Raw genomic sequence first — 13,172 nt, forward strand, 5'->3', positions numbered from 1 at the left:
GAAGAAGCTTCCACTCTCATGCTCATGGTCATCTCATGAGCGATGATCTTGTCGAGCACTTGACTTGAAGTCATCTTTTTGATGTTGTATTTGTCATAGATGATGTAGGCTATCATCATCAATTTGTGTTAAACCTAATTTATTGATCTTATTTACAAGAATATTCAAACGTGAATACATGTCATTAGCACTTTCATGGGTAAATTATTTGATGATATTGAACTTAGTAACAAGCACATGATATTTCTCATTACGCACATCCTTTGTGCCTTGATGTACTTCAATGAGGCTGTTCCAAATATCATGTGTATTGGTGAGAGAATAAACACGATTAAATGCATCAACATTTCAATGAGACTATTCTAAATATTTAGGTTTATCTAGTGTATTTATTCTATCACTCAAGAGGATTCTAACCTACTCTAGTAAGGTAAATTGCAAGAAAATAAATGTGAAAACATAAATAAGATAGAGAGACAAACTCGACACAAGAGATTTTATCCTGTGGTAGTGTGATATCAATAGCATGAATATCACCCCTAATCCACGTTGGAGCTCCATTAAGGATATGCTCTCGGTCAGCACCCAGTCATGACTCTTGAACCACCAAACCAATAAGGCAAGGCATCAAACCGGATGAGCCACTAAGCCACCAAGACAAGGTCTTACCACTAGCCTATCTTCCGATCACTTGCCATCATGATCACTTTGGAGTTTGAGTCAACAAGCTTGAGCAACTCTGGCTCAAGTTGTCGGCGAGTTAACAAGACTCCAAGGCCTCGGTGTACCACTTGGTACAAGCTAGGATAACTCATTGATCTCTTCTTCAAGCTGCAACATCTAGCTACAACTCACTCTAGGCCTATAAACACTAAACACTCTCTAATCTTATGCTTAATCATCTTAGATGATGATCATTTTAAGCACTTTAGTGGCTTAGATGTCTTCTCAATTGTCTATGAGATTCTCTAGACTCCAGCAGCATGTCACACCTTCAAATGACTGAGTGGAGGGGTATCTATAGCCTCAAACCTGCCAACTAGCAGTTTTTCCAATGGCTCAGAAAAGCTATTAACGCCGGATGATCCGGTGAGAACAGTAGTACTAATACCGGACCATCCGGTGAGCACAACCTCAGAAACTAGCCGTTGGAACTCCACTCAATGCCTCTGTGAACACCGGACACTCCGGTGTACCTTCAAATCTATCATCGGACCTTCCAGTGAGTTATCTTGAGCCATCTAAACCTTTGCAGTCTCTCTGTGTAAAATGCTCTAGTGCATTCATCTTTAGAGCACCAAACCTTCCAGTGGGTTGTTCTTTATTCTTCAACACTTGCAGTCGCGTCTGGTGTTATAATCTGGTGTGCACAAACCAAGTACTAGAGCATCTGGTGGGTTGATCTTCGGTCTTTCTGCAATTGTATTCTTCTCTGCAGGAAATACTTTGGTGTTACCCAGTGCATATCATAGGACTATCTGGTGAGGTCCTCAACTTTCTCCCCCTTTGTTAGAAACACTCCAGTGGTCTCATGTCCTATTCATCGGACTATCCGGTGAGGCTATCAGTCTCTGGACACAATGCTCCGGTGAGTACAAACTACTCTGCATCGACCCATCCGATGAGACAAATCTTCCTGGGATTTTTCCAATTCAATCAAACTTCATTTCGGCTTCAATGATTTCTTGATGTATTACATCCATAAGACCTACTAACATATATTCTTAACAAACATATTAATTCTAATAACTATGTTGTCATTAATCACCTAAATCATAATTATAGCCTAATAGGGCCATTTTCGCTACACGTAGTCCGGTCGAAGACTCTATGTGAACCAAATTTATGAGCCACTAGTTGAGTGTCCCGTAGGTGGATATCGTGTCGATGTTGGGAGGGTGCAGCGTCTCGTTACGTTAGCTCTGCTAATTGCTAAGGTTGGAGTTTATGCATATCTTATAGGTAATGTGTACAACCTTTGAAGAGTGTAAACTTATCCGGATAGCTATGTCATCGGTCAAGGACTCGCTATGATTCAATCACAATAATTAACTTCATGGTATGTTTGCCTCATTGATGTGTTAGTGGACAGTGTGTTCGTGCTTTGAAAGTACCAACTATGTATCATGAGTTAGAGAGGACTAGCTGTCCACTAACTATAAAACTTAAGATTAAAATTGCAGGGATGTTGCTTTATAAACTAGCTCTTTATAAGAACTACATTTTCTCCAAACCTAAGTCATATGGTCTTACTCTTCGTTTACCCTTTAAGCATTTACCTATCATTTTGTAGTAGGACTTGATTAGTATCTTATGTACTTACTCTTATCCTTATTGAATTCAAATGATGAGCCAAATAACAACTTCACCGATGATGATGATGAAGAGAGTAGAAGAATAAGACTACGCTTGCACCCAAGTTGCCTTTGGATATTGGGCTTGTTTTTCCGCTGATGTTATTATTGAACTCTTTTAATTTGGTATATTAACTTTTACTGTAATGAAGTCCGTGATATTTTCTATGTAAGATTATTTTTATGATATTATAATATAATCGATGTATAATTATAATATTATTTTATTAAAAATATATGTGTTAACTACTGATGTTGGATAATGACTCAAACTCAAGGGATAAAAGAGAGTGAGAAACCCTTTGTCGGGGCCTTTGTTGCTTGCGTGTGCTGTCTTTTTTTTTTAAGATAGCTTGCGTGTGTTGTTGAGAAGGGATCAAAGAGAGCGAGAAACATATCGCGTCCTTCAGCAGCAGCAATGCTTCCGAGTCAGCCTCTCATAGCTTGAGGCCCATAAAGCCCACCGTCCGACTCGTGGCCTAATTTGCACACCCATCTCAGAGACTGACGGGCTTCGCATTCCGCAACTCTCCCGGACGTTTGCCGCTCAGCCGGTATCATCGCCGTCCACGAGCCGATGCGGAGTTTTTTTTTATATATTTTCTAATATTAATATTTAAATAAATAGATTTCTAATAACAATATTTATATAAATAGATGCCTACCACGTTATAAAATATAAAAATAAAAAACCCGCCAACGCGTGGCACACGTGTTAGCGTTACCGTGGCCTCGCAACGAACCTATCTGGGTGGGCTAGGCCCTGCTTGCCACATTCCATTCTTTCCAAGCACCAAACTTACCAGTTCCCGGCACCCACGGCCCGCTAGCCGCTACCGTCGCCGACCAGTTCCAGGAGTTTTTTTATTTTTATATTTTTTCGAGTTTAAATTTAAATAAATAGATTCCCGATGAAAAGATTTGCAAAAGTAGGCGCCCACCGCCCTCTCAGAGGGCGGGTACGGGTGCTAACTGCCCCCTGAGAGGGCGGTAGGCCTAACCGCCCCCTCAGAGGGCGACAAGAGGGGCTAACCGCCCTCTCAGGAGGCGGTTAGGCCCTGGGGGGGCGGTTAGCCCCTAGCCGCCCTCTGAGAGGGCGGTTAGGGGATTTTTTTCATGTAAAATTAATTTTTTTCTATTTTATCCTATAAAAATATATTATTTTTTAATCGAAGGAAAAAAAAGAAGGGGTGTAAGGAAATTAAGAAATTAAATTTGGAGTAGGTTATGTAATAACGGGAGGAAAAAATCAGTAATTAGTAGTTGCAGCATTTTACGTGGGTATGGGGTGCGAACGAGGACAAACATAATATTGAACACATGGTGAAAACATTGCAATACACTGTAACCGCGACGACACGATGAGGAAACAAAGGTGGCATGTACGGTTCGCACTAAGATCTTATTAGTACGCTGATCCTAATCATAACATGCCTTAGGGAAGGAAAGTATGTCGGGTTATATTAGGTACTCTCTACTGCGTGCATCTAGGATACTTTCCCTTTCGGAGGGCATCGGGACCTGCCGCCTTAGCACGGCGGGCTCTCTCCCGCTTCCTTTCCCTCTCAGCCTCTCGAGCCTGAGCCACGGTACGGTCGTGCGCCGCCTTCCTCATGTGCTCTTCTTTCTCCCGCTTGAGACGAAGTTCCTCTTGCTGTTGCTCGTACTCCCGACGTGCGTACGCTTCCCTTCTCCACCTCATGTTCATGTTGACCCACAGCTTCTGTGAGTCATTTTGCTCATTGTCGAGCCACTGAATAAAATCACAGAGCGGTGGAGGGGACTGAACAAATGGAACAAGATGAGCGGTTAGTAAAAGAGGGTGCGTAATCGGAAGAGATGAGGCGGACATCTGTTATCGTACCGGTCGATAACCAGTTGTTGCATTGCGAGGCTTGTCATACTCGTAGTTGGCACACATGAAGAAGCGTAGTCCATAGGTGTATGAGATGTCCTGCGACTCGCGGAGCTTACAAAGGTCACCATAGAAGCACATTGGTGGTTCGAGACCTTCAGGTACGGTAGTCCCCCAATGTTTCTTTGGTGGGCTCGATGGAGCTGAGGAAGACATTGCACTTGAGAGATATGAGAAATGAGCGATGCTTCTCCGTAAGGAGGTTTGGCTACTTATAGTTGGGGGAGGCAGGAGCATTGGATTCGCTCTTAAAGAAAGGAATTAGGGTATGGGCGTAGCTGGCGGGAGGAGCATCGGATTCCATCTTGAAGAATAGGACAGTTTTGTCGTTGCCCATGGTCAGAGATTCCACGTTTATTGGTACCCGTGTTGTCATTTACTGATTTGAAAAAGTTGGGTAGTGTTGTCACATTGTGTTGTCAAGTCATGGTTAAAGTTTAGTGGTGTGGTCACTTGTTCATTGAACGTGTCTGAATATGAAATATATTTACGAAATGCTAAGTCGACCATACAAAGTGAACGTATCTTAATACATATGAGCACATCACGAAGCGAATACGCATATGTTAGTTACAAAAAATGTAAAATGCTAAGTCGGGGTCATCTCTCCGCACGGTAGGTGGAACGTATGTGTCTCCGGCCTCCAACGGTCGACCAGTGCTGCTATCAGCGACCGATCGAAGTAGAAACGACGGGCCGCAACCTCGGGGTCCTCCGTCGTTCGGGCCTCGACCAACCGGCAAAGCGGTAGGAGTCCGACCGCTCCCAACCTATAAGTATTGCAGTACATCAATAATATGTAACAACAACAGCGAAATGATCACATGGCTTCAGAGTTCACCTCATTTTGATCTTTCAGGTACGCCGCAGCTAATAAAATAAGCGGCATGCCACGTTCACAGCATATATCTACATACTGCCTCCAAGTTGATGTGGCTTCGATGGGAACAAGCTCACCAAAGTATCCATGACTAGCACGGCTCAAAACACCTTTCAACTTCAGCTCATATTGCTGCGGATCCAATTGGAAAAACCGCATGAGCCATTTGCACACCCCCACAATAGTCCTCTCATTAGCCTTACTAAGCCCCTTCATAACATGGCGAAATCCAGAGAGATCTACACCGTTGGGATCGTACATAATTTCACCCTCACCATAATATATCTGAAAAATTAATTTATCTCCCATTCCTGGAAACACCCGCAAACATAACACATGTTAAGACAACAAACTATATTTCTGATTATCGGATAAAATAGTTTTTAAATGCTACCCTAGGTTCACAAATTATCATCTACTGTTGACTCATACGTCTGCATGTACAAGTAATATACTATAAACTATATACTACAAACAACATACTGAAAATAATATACTACAAATAATATACTACAGGTAACAAATTAAAAATAATGTACTAATTTTCTAACTAAATTTTATAATTTTCTAAACCCTAGATCTAACTATCTAAAATCTATGTCATATACTACTACTGCACTAATTAACAACAATAAAAAGGATAAAAAGATTGACCTGAAATTTTTTTCCAAATCCGCAGCCCAAATACAGCAGGGCTTCACCGATTTCTCTTCCTCCCCTCTCCTCTCCTCTCTTCTCCTCTCTCTTCTCAATTTTTCTTTTTTTCTGAATTTTCTGGTTCTTTCTCCAATTTTTGGGGTTTATATAGACTCAGGGCGCAGGGGGCCGGCGCGGGGCGGCGGGCGGGAGGCGCCCTTACCGCCCTCTCAGGGGGCGGTAAGGACCTCTACCCGCCCCCTGAGAGGGCGGTTAGCTGTGGGGCCCGGGCGGGAAGGCCTACCGCCCTCTCAGGGGGCGGTTAGCACCCGTACCCGCCTTCTGAGAGGGCTGCAACCCTCTGAGAGGGCGGTGGACGCCTACTTTTACAAATCTTTTCGTCGGGAATCTATTTATTTAAATTTAAACTCGAAAAAATATAAAAATAAAAAAAACTCCAGTTCCAGCACGCCCAGGCCTTTCCGATGGACGGGCCCAAACCTCCGCCTCCACCCGGAGCGTGAGCGCTGAGCCGCCTGGCGAACAGTGTACGGTAAAACAGACGTTGACCTCCCAGGCTATTTCAGGCTCGTTCCACCGCGCCATCGCCTCCCGTCATCCTATCTCGCCGTTCAGAGAAGCGCTAGCGTGTCGCATCCGCTGTAAAGATTCAGCAGGACACCAAGAACAGGACGAGGCCAGGCCACGAATTACAAGATACAGGTTCCTCAAGAACAGCACAGATCCTTCTTACAGGAGCGCAACCCATGCGCACAAGGCACAGCACAACTACACAAAGCATCTGGTCAGGAATGATCGATCACTCAACCTTCCCAATCAAAACCGAGCTCTCTCCCTCTGCACCCTCTGTAAATCAATCATGGAGAGCAGTATATATAAGAACGGAATACATACAACATTTCACTAGCGAGTTACAACAAGGCTGAATCAGAAATCCTACTGTCAGTACGAGGTGCTCTGGGAGCCCAGTTTCCCCTGCTTCGACTTCGAGACCGACCCCCCGGCATCACCAGGAGGCCGCGCATCCGTCAGCTCCTTCACGACGTTGGCCATGGACGGCCTTTGGCTCGCCTCCCTGGCGGCGCACCTGAGGGCTACCGACAGGACCTTTTGCACCTCCTCCATCTCGACCGTGCCGTAGACTTCATCCATGAGAACCGGGTCACAGATGGCCTCGATTTGGTCGGTGCCGTCCAGCGTGGACGACACCCAGCTGACTATGTCCATGTTGTCAGGGAATGAGGGATCCACTGCCTTCTTTCTAGTGAGCAGCTCGAGCAGCACCACGCCGTAGCTGTACACGTCGGACTCGATGCTGCTCCTGGTGGAGAACGCCAGTTCTGCAGGACAGCAAACAGCCATTAGGTACGTACCAGTGTAATCTAAACATCAAAATTCATAGTTTAAAAAAGGCAAGTTCACCAGAAAATCATTTCATATGAACAATGACAAGACAGTATCTTATGAAATAGATTTTCAGAGAAAAGTTAATCATTACAGAATGCTTGCTTGAGAAAATTTGTACATGCAAGATTACTGAAAACGCTTCAAGATTAGCTTGTTTCATGGTCCCATCAACTAAGTAGGAAGGTTCAGATCATTTCCATGTGGAGATGGATTGATTGTTTATAAGGTTTTCCATGATATTCTATGTTCTTTAAAAAACTCTGAGATGTAGCTGCTAATGTATATGTTCGCACTGAGATTACTGGAACATTCTGGTACATGGAGACTTCAAAAGTTGCCCTAGACTACACGAGACATTTCACAATCCTAAATTTACAATCAACCGTACATGCTAATGAAGAAAAAGAAACAGTTACGCATCATGCATAGTTTCAACCATACCTGGGGCCATATATCCAATGGTGCCGACGATTCCAGTGGTCTGTGGAGCAGTAGAAGACAGATCCATGAGCTTTGCAATGCCAAAATCTGAGATATGCGGCACTATGTCCTTGTCCAGCAATATATTACTTGGCTTAATATCACGGTGAATGATGGCAGGGCGGCAGTCATCGTGAAGATAGGCTAATCCATGGGCAGTACCAAGTGCAATGTCATGCCGCACACACCAGTCCAAAGCTGGTGCTGGCTGAATCCCATGCAGAACATCATGAAGGCTTCCTTTTTCCATAAAATCGTACAGTATGAACCCATGATCACTTCTCAACCAAAATTGTTTTAGCTTTATCAAGTTTCTATGCTTAATTTTACCTAGTGTCTTCAGTTCTCTGATCATGCTTTTGTATGAACCGTTGCGTCCAGAAATCACAAGCTTCTTTATGGCATACACATCTCCCGACCTCAGGGTCGCCTTGTAAACAGTTCCATGAGCACCTGTACCGATGATATACTTGTCGTCAAAATTTTCAGTGGCCTCTATAACCTCTTTTAATTTAAAAGATGATCCTTCAAACAATGTACTGACAGATTCCTCACTTTTCTTTTTTGGATCTCGATACCTCAAAAGGATGCAGCTGATTATAAGTACCACAACTGCTCCAACAAACAATGAACCGAGAACTATGAGAGCAATCCTGAGTCGGCCATGCACTCTACTTTTCCTCGATGCTCCACAAGGTTTCAAGACATTATCTCCCTTGCAAGAAGAATCAATGGCACTGCACGACATACATATGCCTGGATTTCCATTAAAGGAACTTGGCGTGGACTTCAGAAACTTTAGAAGATTACCTGGCACTGGTCCAGTAAATTGGTTGTATGAAACATTCAAGGCACGCAAAAACTGTAGTCTCCCCAATGTCTCAATACCCCCGGTAAGATTATTAAGTGACAAATCTAAACTTTGCAGCTCCACCAAATTACCCAATTGTGGTGGAATATCACCCACTAGACCATTGCTACTAAGATTCAAGGCAATACTCAGTTTTAGCAACCTTCCTAAAGATGAAGGGATACTACCCCCAAGAATATTGCTACCAAGTTGCAGCTCAATAAGCATGTCCAAGCGCGAGAGAGAATCAGATAAGCCTCCGCTGAATTTATTCTCCTGCAACCGTAGCTGTGAAAGAAACTTCAGGTTGCTTACTGTACTGAGTGCCGAACCATTCAATGAGTTAAAACTCAAATCAAGTGAATACAACTTGGAGCAATTGGAAATCTGCACAGGGAACGAACCGTGTAAGCTGTTGTGTGAGAGGTTAAGTCTTCCCAGATTCACTAAATTTCCAATTTCAGGTGGTATTCCACCTAAAAGCTTGTTCTCTGACCAGTTTATATCAGTAATATTAACACACCTGCCGAAGCTTGCTGGAATGTTACCAGCCAAGGAATTGTGACTCAGATCTATGTAGCTTAGATTTACACAGTTTCTAAATTGTGGAATAGGCCCATCGAGATTATTGTTTTGGAGGATGACTCGCTCCAAACTTGGGCAGTCCGCAACATTGGATGGGATGCTACCGTTGAGATGATTAAACCCCATGTCCAAAATTCTCAATGCTTTTCCTGAACAAATGTTTGGCGGGATTTCACCAACAAAACTGTTATTTGTGAAATCTATCTGAACCAAGCGGCTATTAACACCCAGCTTCGGTGGTATGACTCCAGTGAAGAAATTATCAAACAATGTAATGTTCTGGAGGAACTTCAGCTCAGCTAACACTGAAGGTAGCTTCCCCGTGAAACTGTTACTATAAATAAGGACGCTCTCAAGGGTTTGGATACCCCAAATATTCTCAGGGAACTCTCCCATTAGTCGATTTTCGAACAGAAAGAGATTCGTCAAGTTACTTAAATTTGCCAACTGTTTAGGAACACTGCCCTCGAACTGATTTGCATTCAACTCTAGCCACAACAGTGACCGACAGTTACCAATCTCAGGAGGGATTGGCCCAGACAGGGAGTTCTGAGAAAGTAAAAGATAAGTGAGGTTGCTCAGTAAACCAAGAGAACTTGGAATATGGCCAGACAGACTATTGTTGACAAGCGCAAGTTGTGTCAAGCTCCTGCAATTCCTCAGCCATGATGGGATTTCACCCTTTATATTATTGAATGACAAGATGAATATTTCCAACTTGCAGTTCTCAAAACTGAAAGAGATCTCGCCTGTGAAGCTATTGCTAGTGGCATCAAAAATCCTGAGGCCTTTGATATTACCCAAGGTTTCTGGAAGACTGCCGTTTAGTTGATTATAGAGTAGATAGAGCTCCTCCAATTTGGTGCAGTTGCCGATTGAACCCGGCAAAACTCCAGTCAACATATTCCCATGCAACCACAAGGACCTAAGACTTGTCATTTCACCAACCAAGAAGGGGATCGAACCACTGAGCTGATTGTAATGGAGGTACACTTCCTCTAGAAACTGGTTCTTGAACAACTCCTCTGGTATAGTTCCACTAAGAGAGTTGTAGTACAGTGATAGCAATGACAATTTCTTGAGGGTGCCAATTGATGCTGGTATTTTGCCAGAAAGGAAATTTTGGGACAGATCCAATTGTTCAAGCATACTGCAGTTGCCCAATTCCGGAGGTATCGAACCAGATATGTTGTTAGCAGATAAACTGAGAACTTGCAGGTACTTTAGAAGCCCTATTTCAGGACCTAGTGAACCTGAAACTCCCAATGACGATAGGCTAAGAGAAATCACTCTATTCCTTTCATTGCAACCAACTCCGTTCCATTTACAAGGAGTTGCATTAGAAGCACTCCAGTTGGAGCTCATGGAACTCGGCAGTATGAGCTTTTTGGACAGAGCAAGAAGAGTTAGGCCATCTGAACTCAAACTCCACGATGACGAAACTACCATGAAGAATACCAAAAACCATTGCCAGAAAACCAGCCTCATTTCATCCCTGAAAATGTTTGCATACAACACAGCTGAAAATTGTTTTCTCCTGTATATAAGTAGGTCAAAGCGCAATCAAATGATGGATTACAAACGTGTAGTGCTGTATCTTCTCTTATAAAACCACATATTAGAATCATAAATTGGTATAATTAATTAGACCGAAACTGCCAGACGCTATCGATCCTGAAATAAACCTACCGGCCACAGGTAGTTTAGATAATCAGAATGGCGGAGAAGCAAAATGCATAGACGGCAAAACCAAAGCCCAATGGCAAACTCAATCCTAAAGAATGCTAGGAGCGATAGAAGGAACAGTTTTGATCAGATGATTCCCCAAAAGCCCTTGCAAAGTAGCAAACCGAAACACATTTCCTAAAAGGGGCTAGAAAGTAGAAACTGTGACCAACTTACACGAAAAAAGATGACAAAGAAACTCTTCTGTTCAACCTATGCTACACAAATTCGCAAGATGGGATCTGAACTCGAAGGTGGAAGCATTTCTTCAAATCTCATTCGACATTCTAGATAGTGCTAAACATGAAGTAAACTATTACTCAACGGCATCCAACCTAATCACCAAACGTATCACAGAAAACACAGATTCTCATCACAATTCTTCATTACCATATGTCACTATATGACAAGTATAACGTTCTTGGAACAAGCTGTGCTAGTTGGAGAACATAAACAAACAATCAAACTGAGGTGAAATAACCCGGCTTTACTCTTTACACCGGACGGATGAAGCTTACATCAATTCAGTTTGGGGCTCCAAAATTCTTCTTTTAGCCGATGCAGTTGTTTCACGGCATGCCTCGATAATTATACAATCAAAATCCCACGATTTGTCTCCAGATTATTCTTCTTCTTTTAAGCTTGAGATAGCTCCCTACCAATCCAAATCCCCAACAAGGGCAAGAACAGGGAGAGAAGTAGAACCGAGCCAACGATCAAAAAACGACAACAAAAGACTCACCTTGCCGCCACCGCCGGAGGCCAGACGCGGCGACTAACTTCGGCGCAGAAGAAGCAGGAGCTGCCGTCCCGCAGGGCGACGCAATCCCCACCTGCGCACCGAATGAAGAACCCATCATCAGCTGGATATAACCAATAAAGCACCCCCAGGCGCTCCACGACAACCACGACGCGGAGACGCTGGCTGGCGCGTCGACTATTGCGGCATGGCGGCAGCCCCATCCACTGGGGGATTGCGTCGCCGGCCACCTCTGGCGGTAATGTTAAATCAGCAGGATTGAATCCGGAACTGAGGGCACTGCTAGCATACAATGTGAAATGTAGTATTCAATATTTACAAGCATCGGCATGATTGAATCAGGGGTAGCGACGGTTCCACAGAAGCAAAGATTACAATTTCATCACTTCTTCTCTAACCAACGCAGGAAGTAGACTGTAACTGCATGCGAGATCAGAGGAGAGCAGCGCGTACCAGAGTAACCGTGTGCTCGCGGACGAAGCTCCTGGGGAATGGGTGTCCGGAGAGCAAGGTCGGTGCCGCGCTAATGGTTACTAGCACCATCCATGGCAGAAGAGAAAGGCAGCACGGGAGGGAGGATGAGCAGGAAGTGGGAAATCGTTCAGACACGTCTCTGCCTTTCTAACCTCAGCAGTTGGCAAGTGCGGGTGGGGGCAGCACACGACAGCGACATGACCTCGTGCGGGCAGTTTATCCCACCTCAGTTTTCATTTACTTAATCATCAATTTTTACCGTAACAATTTTGACATTTCGTTTTTTATAAAAAAACTTACAAACACATTTATAATATTAATAAATTATATTTTCACGATGAATTTAACGATAAAAAAGTTTAAGTATCTATAAACTTTTTTAAGAAAAAACGCAAGATCAAAATTATTATGGTAAATGAAAAGCTGATGATAAGTAAATAAAAATGGAGGTGTTAGACTTCCTGCATATTCACACGAGTATTTATTTGACTTCCCTCTTTTATATTTTTTCATGCATGCATGAATGTATACACGGCGTGTTCACACTCTTTTGCGTGATAGTTTGAGTGCTATATATTTGTAAGTTGTAACCCTGATTATTCAATCAACAACAAATCATGTGATTCATTCCACTATCATGGTATCAGATAGGTTCGCTTCTGCGACCTTGCTTCCGCCCCTCTAAACAGTCATCGGCGACATTCGTTCGCCAGTCTTCTTCCCCGTCTCGTTGCTCTCCTGCACGAGACATCCACTTTCCACTCCGCCGTGCTCTCTTTGCACGCTTTCTTGCCCCTTTCCTTGTCTTTCTTCCACTCGCTGCCATGGTTGTGACTGAGGCTGAGCGCGCTGAATCTGCGCGCGCTAAGGCCGCACAGCGCGCCGAGGCTAAGCGCTGTGCTGAGGCCGCGCGCCTGGAGGAGCAACGTCGCCTCGACGCTGAGGCCGTGGCTGCCCGTGCCCTCGTGCTCGCCAACTCCATGGCGACCCTGCACGCACAGGCCGTCACCGTGCAAAACTTCCGTGTAATGGTCCCCATCATCCTCGACACCAGCTCCACGAAGTATAGCCACTGGCGCGGCCTC

At 44.0% G+C, this 13,172-nt stretch overlaps 1 protein-coding gene across 3 annotated transcripts; it reads right to left on the reverse strand.

Annotated features, from left to right (window-relative positions):
* Window positions 1–6,493: 6,493 nt before the first annotated feature.
* LOC133895768 (receptor-like protein kinase) lies at window positions 6,494–12,210 on the reverse strand. Of its 3 annotated transcripts, none has more exons than XM_062336270.1 (4): window positions 12,067–12,210; window positions 11,596–11,686; window positions 7,655–10,623; window positions 6,494–7,146 (listed from the first exon to the last, which is right to left on the reverse strand). In XM_062336270.1, the coding sequence occupies exons 3-4, from the start codon at window positions 10,614–10,616 to the stop codon at window positions 6,749–6,751; spliced, it is 3,360 nt and encodes a 1,119-aa protein (XP_062192254.1). In that variant the 5' UTR covers window positions 10,617–10,623; window positions 11,596–11,686; window positions 12,067–12,210; the 3' UTR covers window positions 6,494–6,748. The 3 variants fall into 3 exon arrangements, with proteins under 3 accessions (XP_062192254.1, XP_062192255.1, XP_062192253.1); XM_062336271.1 differs by having other exon boundaries at window positions 7,655–10,665; XM_062336269.1 differs by having other exon boundaries at window positions 11,372–11,686.
* Window positions 12,211–13,172: the final 962 nt, after the last annotated feature.

This window comes from Phragmites australis, chromosome 16 (genome assembly GCF_958298935.1).
Source record: "Phragmites australis chromosome 16, lpPhrAust1.1, whole genome shotgun sequence".
In the NCBI taxonomy this organism is placed as follows: Eukaryota; Viridiplantae; Streptophyta; class Magnoliopsida; order Poales; family Poaceae; genus Phragmites; species Phragmites australis.

Coding starts and splice junctions, on each gene's coding strand:
- LOC133895768 (XM_062336269.1), bottom strand. Junction 7,147..7,654: donor CATTGGATATATGGCCCCAG/GTATGGTTGAAA, acceptor GCTGTCCTGCAG/AACTGGCGTTCTCCACCAGG.